General features: G+C 35.2%; 1 protein-coding gene and 1 non-coding gene across 2 annotated transcripts; both read right to left on the bottom strand.

Moving 5' to 3' along the window:
- Window positions 1-1,292: 1,292 nt before the first annotated feature.
- On the bottom strand, window positions 1,293-12,430 carry LOC128638972 (regulator of cell cycle RGCC). The gene is made up of 5 exons (XM_053691117.1): window positions 12,348-12,430; window positions 5,300-5,452; window positions 4,866-4,949; window positions 1,813-1,875; window positions 1,293-1,532 (listed from the first exon to the last, which is right to left on the bottom strand). The coding sequence occupies exons 1-5, from the start codon at window positions 12,358-12,360 to the stop codon at window positions 1,525-1,527; spliced, it is 321 nt and encodes a 106-aa protein (XP_053547092.1). The 5' UTR covers window positions 12,361-12,430; the 3' UTR covers window positions 1,293-1,524.
- Window positions 12,431-13,165: 735 nt separating this feature from the next.
- On the bottom strand, window positions 13,166-13,237 carry TRNAE-UUC (transfer RNA glutamic acid (anticodon UUC)). Its single transcript has one exon. It is a non-coding gene; the product is annotated as a tRNA-Glu (tRNA).
- Between the last annotated feature and the right edge of the window lie 3,592 nt (window positions 13,238-16,829).

The following is a 16,829-nucleotide window of genomic DNA, read 5'->3' as shown; positions in this document are numbered from 1 at the left end:
CCCGTTTTCCTTAAAACCTAATTTTTATTCTCAGTTTTCATAAATTGGTGGTTTAATAAAAAGTAAATATCTCATTTGAAATAAATTAGTCCTATCAGCTTTAGTTTCTATGTCATGCTGCATAATTATTTATGCTAATTCATGTTACTTAGCATGGCTGGTATTTTTCTTCTTTTTTTTTTAAGAAAGGTGGAAACCCTTGGTAAGTATAAAGTGTATATAATATCTGTTGGGTTTGTTTTTGTCAAAAATTTACTATTTTGATTTTTATAATAGTTTTGTTTATATTGAACATGCACATTATCAAAATCTCCACTTATATGTTATTCATGTAAAGGATGCAGCTGCAGCATATCTTTAAAAAGCTGACTAGAAAATATTACATGTACATCTCTAAAAAGGGAATATATTTTACCTCAAAATGTCACCAGCTCAACATAATAAGTGCTCTGTGAGCAGTTATCCATCAGCTACTATTAAGGCTGTGACACACTGCAAGCGGAGCAACGTGCAGCGTGTAGATGCAGCTGTGCGCGCTCAGTATGTCCTGCCTTTTCATCTCTGAGCACTCTGTTGCGTCAGGTCGCGTAGCTGAGCGCTCAGAGATGAAATATTTGATCTTCAGAAGTGATGCAACGCGGAGCGAAGCAGCTTCTTTGCCTCACACCGCATCGCTTGCAGTGTGTCACAGCCTTTATAAGTGGTATCTGCGTGAACAAAACAGCCAATCAGCATAATCAGTTCTGAGTTAACACTTTGCTTTACTCGGATCTTGTGGGAAATACCGCACAATCCCTTGCAAGTCCTGGGACAAGCATCCTGATTGGCTGCTTAAAGGGACAGTAAAGTCATAATAAGACATTCATGATTTAGACAGAGCATACAATTTTAACCACTTTCCAGTTTACTTCTATTAATTCATTTGCTTCCTTCTCTTGTTATTCTTTGCTGAAAGGTTTATCTAGGAAAGCCCAGGAGCTGCAAAGAACCTAGGTTCTAGCTGCTGATTGGTGGCTGCATATATATATATATATATATATATACTGATTGTCATTGGCTCACCCATTGCTGCTCCTTCAACAAATTATACCAAGAGAAATAATGAAATTTGATAGTAGAAGAAAACTGGAAAGTTGTTTAAAATTGAAATTTTGAGGTAAAACATCTTATTTTTTTACATAGAGATGTTTGATATTTTCAGCTTTTTACAGATACGCTGTATCATTTACAAGTGCTTCAACATTCGTACCCATTAGTACCCTTAGGTCCTACAAAGGAAAACACAAACATGATTCAAGATAGAAATAGACAGTTTATACAAACTCTTTATTTTTTAATAAACAAAATATATGCATTTAAAAAGTATCAAATTATTATCATACAATATATACAAATAAGACAGAATCACTTGACGTCACTCTACCGCATTCCTTGTGGTACTGTACTTTCAACATTTTTTTCTATATTTAGTTTCCAAGAATAAACAGGATATGCTACTTTCATTTTGAAATTAAACTTCTCATTTCACAGATCTGGGAGAGAATAAAAAGGAAGGAAGATGATTACATTATGTGACTTAATAAGAAAAACATATAGAAACATTGTTTATTCACTTTAACAATTCCCCATATAACTAATAAATTAATGTTTACAGGGATGTTTGTTGTTATTTGTGACCTCATGACTGTACTTTATCAGACTAGGTTCAGACATTTTGGATTTCTTTATAGTGGGATTGGTGACTCCTTGACAATATCAGGATAGGCTTGCACAGCCTATTATTATAAATAAAGAAAATGTTAAGATTCTTACCATTTAACACTTTATCCAGATCAGCAATGAAATTTTCAAGCTCTTGTGTGTCACCTAGTTTTGCTAATGAAAAATAAAGAAAAGAGTCAGAAAAGTAACCTTATGACTTAGCTACTAAAAGGAGCTGGCCCTTAATACATCATTGTATGTACCTGTCTTTAGATCACATAGCTTCTACAAGGAACTAAACATGATTAAGGATCAGGCTCATGAGAGTGACATAGTTCTACGTATAAGGAAAAGCAGCTGAGATGTATAATGGGGTAATATGTTAGTACCAATTTACAGCAAAGTCATCTAACATTATGGCCCAGATTACGAGTTTTGCGTTAGAGGCTATGCGGTGCTGGTATTACGAGTTTTCAGAAACCCGTCGTTAAAAGACAAGAAGTGAGCGTTGAGCAAAATTTTGCTCATTACCGCACTCCAATACCAGCGCTGCTTAAGTCAGCGGTTAGCTGGTCTTACGTGCTTGTGCACGATTTCCCCATAGGAATCAACGGGGAGAGCCGGCTGAGAAAAAGTCTAACACCTGCAAAAAAAGCAGCGTAAAACTCAGTAATGCAGCCCCATTGCTTCCTATGGGGAAATAAAAGTTATGTCTACACCTAACACCCTAACATGATCTAAACACCCCTAATCTTACACTTATTAGCCCTAATCTGCCACCCCCGACATTGCCGACACCTACATTATAATTATTAACCCCTAATCTGCCGCTCCGGACACCGTCGCCACCTACATTATATGTATTAACCCGTAATCTGCTGCCCCCAACATCGCCGACACTTACATACTATTTATTAAACCCTAATCTGCCGCCCCCAATGTCGCCGCAACCTACCTACATTTATTAACCCCTAATCTGCCGCCCCCAACGTCTCCGCCACTATATTAAAGTTATTAACCCCTAAACCTAAGTCTTACCCTAACACCCCCTAACTTAAATATAATTACAATAAATCTAAATAAATATTACTATGATTAACTAAATTATTCCTATTTAAAACTAAATACTTACCTGTAAAATAAACCCTAAACTAGCTACAATAGAACTAATAGTTACATTGTAGCTATCTTAGGGTTTATTTTTATTTTACAGGCAAGTTTTTTTTTTATTTTAACTAGGTAGAATAGTTATTGAATAGTTATTAACTATTTAATAGCTACCTGTTCCTATCAGCCAATAGGATTCCCCATAGGAATCAACGGTGGACACGCCGCTCCGTGCCGGATGGATGAAGAAAGAAGATGCCGTCTGGATGAAGACTTCTGCCCGTCTGGAGGACCACTTCGCCCGACTTGGATGAAGGCTTCTTCCGGCTTCGTTGAGGACTTCGGCCCGGCTTGGATGAAGACTTCTCCTGGTAAATCGATCTTCAGGGGGTTAGTGTTAGGTTTTTTTAAGGGTGTATTGGGTGGGTTTTATTTTTAGGTTAGGGATTTTGGGCTGCAATAGAGCTAACTGCCCTTTTAAGGGCAATGCCCATCCAAATGCCCTTTTCAGGGCAATGGGGAGCTTAGGTTTTTTTAGATAGTATTTTATTTGGGGGGTTGGTTGTGTGGGTGGTGGGTTTTACTGTTGGGGGGTTGTTTGTATTTTTTTTACAGGTAAAAGAGCTGATTACTTTTGGGCAATGCCCAGCAAAAGGCCATTTAAGGGCTATTGGTAGTTTAGTTTAGGCTAGGGTTTTTTTTTTATTTTGGTGGGGGGGGCTTTTTTTATTTTAATAGGGTTATTAGATTAGGTGTAATTAGTTTAAATATCTGTAATTTGTTTATTATTTTCTGTAATTTAGTGGGGGGGTTTTGTACTTTAGCTAATTTAATTTAATTTAGGTAATTGTATTTAATTTAGTTAAATTATTTAATTATAGTGTAGTGTTAGGTGTTAGTGTAACTTAGGTTAGGTTTTATTTTACAGGTACTTTTGTATTTATTTTAGCTAGGTAGTTATTAAATAGTTAATAACTATTTAATAACTATTCTACCTAGTTAAAATAAATACAAACTTGCCTGTAAAATAAAAATAAACTTTAAGATAGCTACAATGTAACTATTAGTTATATTGTAGCTATCTTAGGGTTTATTGTACAGGTAAGTATTTAGTTTTAAATAGGAATAATTTAGTTAATGATAGTAATATTTATTTAGATTTATTGTAATTATATTTAAGGTAGGGGGTGTTAGGGTTAGGGTTAGACTTTAATAGGTTTAATAGGTTTAGGGGTTAATAACTTTAATATAGTGGCGGCGACGTTGGGGCAGCAGATTAGGGGTTAATAAATAGTATGTAGGTGTCGGAGATGTTGGGGCAGCAGATTAGGGGTTAATACATATAATGTAGGTGGTGGCGGTGTCCGGAGCGGCAGATTAGGGGTTAATAATTATAATGTAGGTATCAGCGAAGTCAGGGGTGGCAGATTAGGGGTTAATAAATATAATGTAGGTGTCTGCGATGTTGGGGGCAGCAGATTAGGGGTTCATAAATATAATGTAGGTGTTGGCGGTGTCCGGAGCGGCAGATTAGGGGTTAAAAATTTTATTATAGTGTTTGCAATGCGGGAGGGCCTCGGTTTAGGGGTAATAGGTAGTTTATGGCTGTTAATGTACTTTTTAGCACTTTAGTTATGAGTTTTATGTTACAGCGTTGTACCATAAAACTCTTAACTACTGACTTTTAAATGCGTTAGGACTCTTGATGGGGTAGGGTGTACCACTCACTTTTTGGCCTCCCAAGACAGACTCGTAATACCGGCGCTATGGAAGTCCCATAGAAAAAAGACTTTACGAAGTTTACATAAGTCGTTTTGTGGTAAGACCAAAGAAGTGTGCGGTGACCCTAAACCTTCAAGACTCGTAATACCAGCAGGCGTAAAAAAGCAGCGTTAGGACCTCTTAACGCTGCTTTTTTACCCTAACGCACAACTCGTAATCTAGCCGCATGTGTTTTAACTGGTTAAAAAGTCAGTACCATAAATAATTAGTTAGTTAAAAAGTCAGTCCTCTCTGAGAGCAAAACCCCAAAGTAGGGTGGCATGATTGACTCTCACCCTTGGCGTGATTTGAGTTGGTGCTGTAGTTGTTTAGATTTTCCTCACTGGTGCAACGGCTGCTCCCCTTGGAAGAGATGCAACCTAAAATGAGATACAGAATAAGTAACCTTTCTACGTTTAAAATTCTAGATCCCCGCAAAAACTTCCCTCCATCAAAAGTCTAGCCCCATTTGTATATCTCTGATTCTGAAACTCAGTTCCTCCTAGTCCTCCCTGCTTATGACACCTAGCTCCTTTTGCACCCTAAACCTAGTTGTTCATGACACATCACTGCTCCTTTGCTCCTTGAAGTATTGTTCTTTCTAGATGCCTAGCTCTTACTCCTCTCCTTCTAAGGTCTATCACCTTCTGATGGTATTCTGCTTCTGAAGCCTAGCTGCTTTTGTAACTTTATTCTACCGTCTTGAAATATTTCTATTGATGGTCCTCACTTTCTGAATCGCTGATGCCACTATCACAAGACGACTGGAGCTGCTTCTTCAGTTGCTTCAGTCGCTCCTCTGAGTCACAAGGTCCTCTGGAGAAGTCATGCAGAGCATCATCAAACTCCTGCAGGGTGACAGCAAGATCTTCTGATATTGTAACTGTAGAGAGGAGAAAGCAAACTAAAGTTGGCATAAAGCTAAATATGAATGGCTGAGGGTGGTAATGGATCTGAATGACAGACACTTAATCTGACATTTGTGTTTAAATATTTTGTTGATTATACTGTAAGTAATTATATATTTTCTCCCTATTTGTAAATAATGAGTTGTCTGTTCCACAATAAGCTCCATAATAAACACGTATGTATATTCTGGTACTCATATCCTATTTCTTTCAAATAAATAACTAATTACAAATAAATAAATAGTATGGGGTTTCTTCCTTTTTTAACAGGTACTTTTGACCATACATTTGGTAAAAAATACTTCCTCATTCTCTAGTATTGAAATAACAAGGTACCAGATATGTCCAGGTGTGCAGGTGATCAGCAATATCCATGGTGACCAGCATACTAGGGGAAGAAGCTGTTCTTCATTTAAAACATATTGATCACCTGCAACAGTAACATGGAATACCTATCTCCTCTCCAGTACTACATAATGGTACAAATGACCGTTTGAAAGAGGGGAAGTCCATCTTGTGATTGAAGAATCAGTTGCCCCCAAGGATACAGGCTAGCATTATAGAGAATGGTGATCCCCTGAAGTACTTGACACCTGGGAGGTTTTTTATGAAGGGGATGGGGCTATTTTAAAGCTCTTATCCCCAACTCTGAGTTACCTAGAGGAGTATGGCACCTCTCATTAAAACTAGTCAAATTTGTAAATAAGGGGCCACATGCTTCATTTACATACAGGTAATCCCCTTAGATCACTTGCACCACCAGAGATATTCTTTATTATAGGCGGATACCTTTTTTACAGCCAATATTTCTCATCATAAACCACACACTCAGGAGCCTAACAATCAATTTTGAAGGGGGTGGGCCTCTCCTGTGAGGGGTTTTATATTCCACTCATTAGTAGATGATTGCAATAAAAAAACCTAAAGCATTCATCATAACACACAAAACATCACTCACATGAAAGCTAGGACTCTCCCATATGAGGGGTTTTATTCCCCTCTGCATAAAGGGCGTTTGCTGAAGAAATAGCAATTACCCGTGCTATGGGTGAATTTTGGGTGGTCTGAGATCTAATATAATACTTCATCACCCATGTCTTAACACAACAATTGGGAACATGACCAGGAAGAGGATGCCCTCTTTTTATTGTGTTTTAAAAAGGTAGCTATATCAAAGTCCATCACCCTGTAGAATTTGGGACATAACTGAAAGGAAGTAAGTTAGACCCTATCTCAGATCATAAAGCTACACATTAGCTTCATACCCCATAGACCATTGGAAAAAAAGCAAACTTAGCTAAAGCTATTGGCAAAGTGATAATAAAACCAAATGCCTTTTTAAGACACAGACAGTATTTTCCCCTAAGCTTAGCTTTCATTGCTGGCATTTAACTCAAGAAAATTGTACCTGTTATCTTTATATTGTACAATATATATGGAAAAAATAAGAGACAACTGAAAAATTATAACTTTCTCTGATTTAACTGCAAAAAGATAAATCTGCCCGATTCCAGGTCATCTTCTCTGATGAGTATAATTGTAAGCTTTGCCCAACTCCTGGTCTTCTAATGGTTAGAAGGAAACTTTGAGAGAGAGGCCTACAAGCCACAGTGTGTCGCACTCGCACCCACTGTGAAATTTGGTGGAGCACCGTGATGATCTGTGGATGCTTCAGCAAGACTTGTATCTGGCAGATTTATCTTTGTTATCTTTATGAAGGACGCATGAATCAAGCCAAGAAACCTTGCTTCCTTCTGCTCTAACAATGTTCCACAACTCTGAGGATTGTTTTTGCTAGCAGGACAATGCTCCATGATACAATGAAGGTGTGGATGGAGGACCACCAAATCAAGACCCTGTAATGGCCAGTTCAATCTCCAGACCTAAACCCTATTGAAAACCTCTGGAATTTGATCAAGAGGAAGATGGATGCTCACAAGCCATCAAACAAAGCTGAGCTGCTTGAATTTGTGTGCCAGAAGAGGCATAAAGTTACCCAACAGCAATGTGAATTACTGGTGGAGAGCATGCCAAGATGCATGAAAGCTGTGAAAATCAGGATTATTTTTCCAAATATTGATTTCTGAACCCTTGCTAAGAAAAAAAACATTAGAATTGTGTTGTATAAAAATGAATATGAACTTATTTTCTCTGCATTATATGAGGTCTGAAAACACTGTATCTTTTTTTTGTTAATTTGACATTTTCTAAATGTTCTAAATTACAATATTTTTATTTGGTTGAAATGTTGTCAGTAGTTTAGAATAAAACAAAAATGCTCATTTTACTCAAACACTTACCTATAAATAGTAAAACCAGAGAAACTGATATTTTTGCAGTGACCTCTTAATTTTTTGAGAGCTGTATAAACAGTATATAAATATAAAAAATAAAATGTATCTAAACAAATATTAATGATCATGTTAAATTATTTAAAGTGTAAAAAAATGTAAAATAGCAAGACAGGCTTGTTTAACCACAACTGATACTGCTGGATTAATTTAATACAAACTGGCTGATGGAAAAACATAGCTCTTTCTGTGGAGGACAAGTCTCCACCAGCCTGACAAAAAGACTTTAGTTTTTTAAAAACACACACCGCATATATATATATTGTTTTAGTTGAAACTATTTAGTTTCACCTCCAGTTTCCTATTGTTTGCACAGTTCTGCCATAGCATCCAGATCAATTGGTTTAAAGCAAATAAAACAATATTAAAATCTAGGTCTCATGGATTTCTAGTTAAGAGGGCAGCGCCTATTGGGTGCCATCACTTTCCCTCTAAAGCCCCAGGACCTCACCCTCAAGTGCTCTTCCCTACGTTTCGTATTGCCACAAGGTGTCATCTTTAGGATATCAAGCCTTCTTACACTTTTTCATGTTTTTTCTTAAAGAGAACAAAAACTGAGAGCATAATAGCCACCCCTGTCCCTAAGCCCAGAGTTTACGCAAGGGCTGACATTTCAGTTTCATTAAAGTCGTAGTATATTTAAATTTTGTGCAACTTTAAGCACAAGGACATCTGCTACCCCTTGCTATTATTATTTTTATATATTGCTTTATATATTCATCAGACCTGGGCCTGTTAGTTAGTTAGTTACTAACTTCTTCCTGCCAGTAATACACACACACAAGACACAGTGCCAATGTTTGACACATTTAGCAGTGATACAACCCTATTTTTGCCAGAAACACACAAAGATGCAATAATTTAACCCTATTTCTAGAGGATACTGATTGAAACCCATTCCCACCAGTAAATCACACAGTGCAGTTATATATATATCCATTTGCACAAGACACATACCTATGTTTAAATATGTAGTGATGAAACCAAAAGGGAGGGTGTTTAATTAGGATTGAAGACCCTCATTCTTATGTTTGGTCTTGAAAGAAAAATATTATCAAATTTAATCAAATAAAAAAACAAGAGTAATTGTTTATGCATCCCAAGGAGGAGACAGACAGCTCTGTTTCTGGTTCCTAATCTCAGCTAGTCTGTAACACAAAGCTACACACCAATAGAGAATCATCAGGCAATAATGTATCAAATACTAACAGTTCTTGATTTGTCTATTAATGTATTTACAAGACAACAATCAATATTCAGCCATATGCTGTTACTAGCCACATTATAAATGTACTAAACACAGGAAAGTAGTTTGTGTTGGGTATGAAGCTTTAAAGACAGGAAGAGAAATGCAGAAAACAATATAAGCCACAATTATATATCACACAGGTGACAGGAAAGGAGCTAGATTGAGAGAAATAGGGTTACATATGGGAGGAAAGAAAATAAGAAGAGAAAAGAGCAAGGGGGAGAGAGAAAATGAAAAAAGAAAGCAAAATAAGAAAATGAGGAAGAGAAGTGAAGGGAGAAAGAGACACAAGGAAGACAAAAAGTATGAATTAGATGTCTTGTTTTACTGTGGCACACTACAGAATGTTGCACTTTATCTATTTCACAGTGCCACATTTATCTGCCACTTGTCTCTGTGACACTTGGTCACAGTAATACACCTTACATGCATTTCCCCTGTTCATATCAGTGAAGCTCAACTCCAGCCCTCATGCATCACTAACAAACCAGAATCTAAGGTTTTAGCAATTTGATCAGTGATTGAGCAGTGGTCCAACCTAGGCAGGGGAATACTCACACTCTGCCCTGTTACGAGTGCTTGAGGGTAGAAATAAGAAACACAGCTTTCTCTGATATGTCAGGTTTATAATAGCTACATCTGGAAAAACAAATAATGAAGGCCAATACCTGGAGTACCCTTTGTCAATGCCCCAAGTACCCCCAGAGGTACACGTACCACAGAATGAACAACTAGGCTATAGACTACTGAAGGAGGGTGGAATAAAACATATATATTGATACTTGTTTATTTTCTGTATCCAGAGCCAATCTTTGGTGTCTATAGGCAAAAGTTACTCAGTCATACCACAACACTTACTCCCCTACTTTGCTGAGGGACACATTATTACTTAAAGTGGGTAAAGCTCCAAATGCTATCTTAGATTAGATATACCTGAACTCAAATTTACTTACCCAGTGCTAATACAGAAGTCAAAATCTCAATCACTACAACAGCAATGTGATCAGGTGTGGAACAAGATCTTGCAGCTCATTACATTGACATTTTACAATGCCACTGGTTTCCAATGATCTAAAGACTGAGGACACTGAGGCTAACATTAGGGTTATGGCTGGGGCTAAGGTAAGGCCTAGCTCAAGGGTTAGGATCATGGCAATAGCTAAGATTAAGGTTAGATTTTGAGCCTGTCTCCTAACACCACCAAGCTTCCACCTGGAACTAGGATGCTGTTGACTAAGTCAATTGGGAAAGGATCATGATGGGTCATGGACAGGCTCAATATCATACTGTGGGCTAGATTACAAAGGGAGCACTATTTATCATTCTCACTCTAACGCTAACTCTGCTAGAAGTAAGTAAGCAAAAAGCCAAATTTAGAATATTCCAACCACATTACCATATTACCCATTGACTTTAATGGAGAGTGAAAAGTGGAAAAAAACACCCAACAATTTGTGCAAACCCAATTGCATTTTCTCAAGTGCTCTAACCTGACATGTAATATTAATATTTCACATTCCAATGTTCTTCATATAGCAGAATATTTTCAATTTATATATATATATATATATATATATATATATATATATATATATATAAAATTTATTTGGTACAATATATATATACCTATATATAATATATATGATTATATATAGGTATACATATATACAGATATATATATATGAATATCTATTTATAAATACTTAGAACATATTGCCCTATGTGAAGGACATTGGAATGTGAAATATTTACAGTACTAACAGAGTTAAACACTTTTTTAAATATGAATATTGCATAAATATGATTTTTCATGTTTTAAGCTACTTAACTTCAAAGGGCTCCAATGCACTTAAAGATATGTATTTATAAGTATACATATGTATTTATGTGTTTATATGTGTATACAGTATATGTCTTTAAATACATATACACATATAAATACATATGTACACACACACATATATATATATATGTATATACAGTATATATATATATATATATATATATATATATATATGTATATATATACTGTATATATATATATATATATATATATATATATATATACATATGCAGACATGAATATGTATGTATCTCTATGTTAAAGCCTTTTGCAGACTTTTTTTCTGAGACCTCATATCGTTGAGCCCTTATAACTTTTTTATGCATTTTTTTTTAAATATTTTTTTAGATGGTGTGATTATGATTGTAACTGTACTTTTTAACTTTTTAATGTATTTTTTATGTGTTTTGTGCAACTTTTTATTTGAGCGTAACAGTTAACCAAAGCTCTGAAGTTGCACTAACCTGATGCTTGTTAAATTAAATTCTGTTTACTTTCAACTTGTAATAAGCACTCCACTTCCGACGCACGCAAACACCCACGATAAACCCCTCATCGCAACTGTTAGAGCGCCATTTGTAATCTAGTCCCCTGTGTGGGGTTGGGTTTGCTGGGGTTGGGGCCAGAGACAAGCAGGAAGGTCCCTGGTCTCACTTGGTGAAACTTAGTAAGTTGTATTAAATGAGGAAGGAAAAGAGGTGCAGTCTCACAAAATGTTGAACTATGGGGAGCTCTGGGCTAAGGTTAGACTTGAGGTCAGCAATAGCCATAAACTAATGTTAGATTTAAAGATAGGGATAAATTATATATAGGGTTAACCTCTTGGAAGACAAAGGAGGATTGCACCACATTAGAAAGCAGACCTCAACTTCTAAGGGGTTACAAGGAATATGCACATAAAGCAGAAATGACGCACAGGTGACACTACAGCAGCTACATAATGTATACTGTGGCCCCAGTGAAATATTGGCCACAACATTGTCACTGACACTGCCATTATAATGTTAAATGAAATTAGAGCTCCTAAAATGTAAGAAATAAAAAGTGAATTGTAAAGTTACCTGAATTGAACAGCCAGATAAGCCTATAGGCAGCTGTCTAGTTTATCTCATGACAAAACCACCCCTGTCAATGGCTATATATACAAATGTTACAAACATATGCTGAATATGAATACAGTGCATATTACATAACTATCATTAGTATCTTTATATTGAGAATGAGCATGCTGAACAGTGTATGTCACTACATGGATTACCTATATTGAATAAAATCAAATGTATTTACCATAATCTATATATACTGCACTATGTAATGATGATGAGCATCAATAGGCTAACAATAAGCAAAAATTAAATATTGATACCAAGTATCTAAGCACTATAGTGTGTGAGATAGATAGGATATATTAGATAGATGAGCCTTACCTTGCTTCTCCATGATCTGTGCAGTAGCCACTCTGCCTGTCTGTATCTGATTTATGCTTCTATACTCACACCCTCTGAATAAGTCTCCAGTACTCAGTGCAATACTTTTTATGACTGCGATTACTTGTGAGGAGATGCTGCTCAGACATATCAGCCAATCCAGTGCGCGGGGCGTGTTGCTTATACTTTATGAATGGAAGGAGAGTAGTTGAAGTTATTAATGTGTTGCTAATAGCTCTTACAACAATCAAAATAAGAACAACTGTATATGACTATAAATATACTTATCACTATAAATATACTCGCTATCGCACTACAGTAAATGATGTACTATTAGTGTACATTATTAATATAGTAATATAATATAGTAATATTTGGCAGTTTGTCAGCGTGAGATAAGCTAAAACAGACACATTGTTAAGTAACGTAGGGTTAATAAAAATATTATATATATATATATATATATATATATATATATATATATATATATATATATATATATATATATATATATATATATATATATATTGTAAAGTAAAAAATTAAGTGAAACGCTGCAACGCATGATCTACTATGAAAAAAAGCGAAAGCAATCTTTGTTTATTCCATTACATTCAGAACGACAAAAAAAAGTCACGGTGCATTCACAACATAGTAGCTCCCTCTAATGTTGAATATGAAAATAGTTATAGCGTTGTAAGTGGAAAAGTTGAATAAAAAAAATATAAGATCGTTATAATACAGAAGCACCAGTGTGTACATATAATAATAAATCAACAATATATTTATAATACATAAATAAAATAGAAAATCGGAACTTCCCATACCGGGAGTCGAACCCGGGCCGCCTGGGTGAAAACCAGGAATCCTAACCGCTAGACCATATGGGAGTTATATAAAGTTTAAATTTTATATGTGTATAGTAAATATATATAATATTAGTAATCTAAAATTTAAAATGCTTATTATGAAAATTTTGAAAACAAAACAGCTGAATTTGCAAATAGTCGAATTATTTATAACAGTGTGTATTGGTGTTGAAACTGTGCTCATCACTCATAAAGGGAACGGTGGAGGTTTTTAACATCTATGCTCAAGGCCAGCATCGCCCTATCACAGGAAAGTGTTCTGTAATATCGTCTGTGTGTTCACAGCGGGATGTACTAAAAGGAATGACAAGGGTGAATGACAAAATGGAATGCCCATAGACTTTAATGGGATGTAAAATTAAAAGTGTTGAAGCAACAAAACTATGATACATATCAACTAGATATTTACCAGATATGTTCCCAAGGTACAGTAGCATATTCTGAAAGTGAGATGACATCAGATTATAGCTGCTTTCTATGGAATGACAAGGGTGAATGACAAAATGGAATGCCCATAGACTATAATGGGATTACATTTAAAAGTGCTATAGAAACTAAATAATGATACATATCAAATAGATATTTACCAGATATGTTCCCCAGGTACAGTAGCATATTCTGAAAGTGAGATTACTTCAGGGTATAGCTGCTTTCTATGGAATGACAAGGGTGAATGACAAAATGGAATGCCCTTAACTATAATGGGATTACATTTAAAAGTGCTATAGAAACTAAATAATGATACATATCAAATAGATATTTACCAGATATGTTCCCCATGTACAGTAGCATATTCTGAAAGTCAGATTATGTCAGATTATAGCTGCTTTCTATGGAATGACAAGGGTGAATGACATAATGGAATGCCCATAGACTATAATGGGATTAAATTTAAAAGTGCTATAGAAACTAAACTATGATACATATCAACTAGATATTTACCAGATATGTTCCCCATGTACAGTAGCATATTCTGAAAGTGAGATTACATCAGATTATAGCTGCTTTCTATGGAATGACAAGGGTGAATCACAAAATGGAATGCCCATAGACTATAATGGGATTACATTTAAAAGTGCTATAGAAACTAAACTATGATACATATCAACTAGATATTTACCAGATATGTTCCCCAGGTACAGTAGCATATTCTGAAAGTGAGATTACTTCAGATTATAGCTGCTTTCTATGGAATGAGAAGGGTGAATGACAAAATGGAATGCCCATAGACTTTAATGGGATGTAAAATTAAAAGTGTTGAAGCAACAAAACTATGATACATATCAACTAGATATTTACCAGATATGTTCCCCATGTACAGTATCATATTCTGAAAGTGAGATTACATCAGATTATAGCTGCTTTCTATGGAATGACAAGGGTGAATGACATAATGGAATGCCCATAGACTATAATGGGATTACATTTAAAAGTGCTATAGAAACTAAACTATGATACATATCAACTAAATATTTACCAGATATGTTCCCCATGTACAGTAGCATATTCTGAAAGTGAGATTACATCAGATTATAGCTGCTTTCTATGGAATGACAAGGGTGAATGACATAATGGAATGCCCATAGACTATAATGGGATTACATTTAAAAGTGCTATAGAAACTAAACTATGATACATATCAAATAGATATTTACCAGATATGTTCCCCAGGTACAGTAGCATATTCTGAAAGTGAGATTACTTCAGATTATAGCTGCTTTCTATGGAATGACAAGGGTGAATGACATAAGGCAATGACCATAGACTATAATGGGATTAAATTTAAAAGTGTTGAAGCAACAAAACTATGATACATATCAACTAGATATTTACCAGATATGTTCCCAAGGTACAGTAGCATATTCTGAAAGTGAGATTACTTCAGATTATAGCTGCTTTCTATGGAATGACAAGGGTGAATGACATAAGGCAATGACCATAGACTATAATGGGATTAAATTTAAAAGTGTTGAAGCAACAAAACTATGATACATATCAACTAGATATTTACCAGATATGTTCCCAAGGTACAGTAGCATATTCTGAAAGTGAGATTACTTCAGATTATAGCTGCTTTCTATGGAATGACAAGGGTGAATGACATAATGGAATGCCCATAGACTATAATGGGATTAAATTTAAAAGTGCTATAGAAACTAAACTATGATACATATCAACTAGATATTTACCAGATATGTTCCCCATGTACAGTAGCATATTCTGAAAGTGAGATTACATCAGATTATAGCTGCTTTCTATGGAATGACAAGGGTGAATCACAAAATGGAATGCCCATAGACTATAATGGGATTACATTTAAAAGTGCTATAGAAACTAAACTATGATACATATCAACTAGATATTTACCAGATATGTTCCCCAGGTACAGTAGCATATTCTGAAAGTGAGATTACTTCAGATTATAGCTGCTTTCTATGGAATGACAAGGGTGAATGACAAAATGGAATGCCCATAGACTTTAATGGGATGTAAAATTAAAAGTGTTGAAGCAACAAAACTATGATACATATCAACTAGATATTTACCAGATATGTTCCCAAGGTACAGTAGCATATTCTGAAAGTGAGATTACATCAGATTATAGCTGCTTTCTATGGAATGACAAGGGTGAATCACAAAATGGAATGCCCATAGACTATAATGGGATTAAATTTAAAAGTGCTATAGAAACTAAACTATGATACATATCAACTAGATATTTACCAAATATGTTCCCCATGTACAGTAGCATATTCTGAAAGTGAGATTACATCAGATTATAGCTGCTTTCTATGGAATGACAAGGGTGAATCACAAAATGGAATGCCCATAGACTATAATGGGATTACATTTAAAAGTGCTATAGAAACTAAACTATGATACATATCAACTAGATATTTACCAGATATGTTCCCCAGGTACAGTAGCATATTCTGAAAGTGAGATTACTTCAGATTATAGCTGCTTTCTATGGAATGAGAAGGGTGAATGACAAAATGGAATGCCCATAGACTTTAATGGGATGTAAAATTAAAAGTGTTGAAGCAACAAAACTATGATACATATCAACTAGATATTTACCAGATATGTTCCCCAGGTACAGTAGCATATTCTGAAACTGAGATTACTTCAGATTATAGCTGCTTTCTATGGAATGACAAGGGTGAATGACAAAATGGAATGCCCATAGACTATAATGGGATTACATTTAAAAGTGCTATAGAAACTAAATAATGATACATATCAAATAGATATTTACCAGATATGTTCCCCAGGTACAGTAGCATATTCTGAAAGTGAGATTACTTCAGATTATAGCTGCTTTCTATGGAATGACAAGGGTGAATGACAAAATGGAATGCCCTTAACTATAATGGGATTACATTTAAAAGTGCTATAGAAACTAAATAATGATACATATCAAATAGATATTTACCAGATATGTTCCCCAGGTACAGTAGCATATTCTGAAAGTGAGATTACTTCAGATTATTGCTTTTTTCTTTGGAATGACAAGGGTGAATGACAAAATGGAATGCCCATAGACTTTAATGGGATGTAAAATTAAAAGTGTTGAAGCAACAAAACTATGATACATATCAACTAGATATTT

This window comes from Bombina bombina, chromosome 1 (genome assembly GCF_027579735.1).
Source record: "Bombina bombina isolate aBomBom1 chromosome 1, aBomBom1.pri, whole genome shotgun sequence".
NCBI lineage: Eukaryota > Metazoa > Chordata > Amphibia > Anura > Bombinatoridae > Bombina > Bombina bombina.
The sequence above is the reverse complement of the archived record's forward strand: the minus strand, read 5'-3'. Positions and strand labels throughout refer to the sequence as shown.

What these genes read in the sequence shown, in the direction of transcription:
- LOC128638972 (XM_053691117.1), bottom strand. An exon ending in TGGCATCAGCGATTCAGAAA is followed by an intron (nt 4,950 to 5,299) that starts GTGAGGACCATC and finishes ATCTCATTTTAG; the next exon opens with GTTGCATCTCTTCCAAGGGG. An exon ending in CAACTCAAATCACGCCAAGG is followed by an intron (nt 1,876 to 4,865) that starts GTGAGAGTCAAT and finishes ATTTTTCATTAG; the next exon opens with CAAAACTAGGTGACACACAA.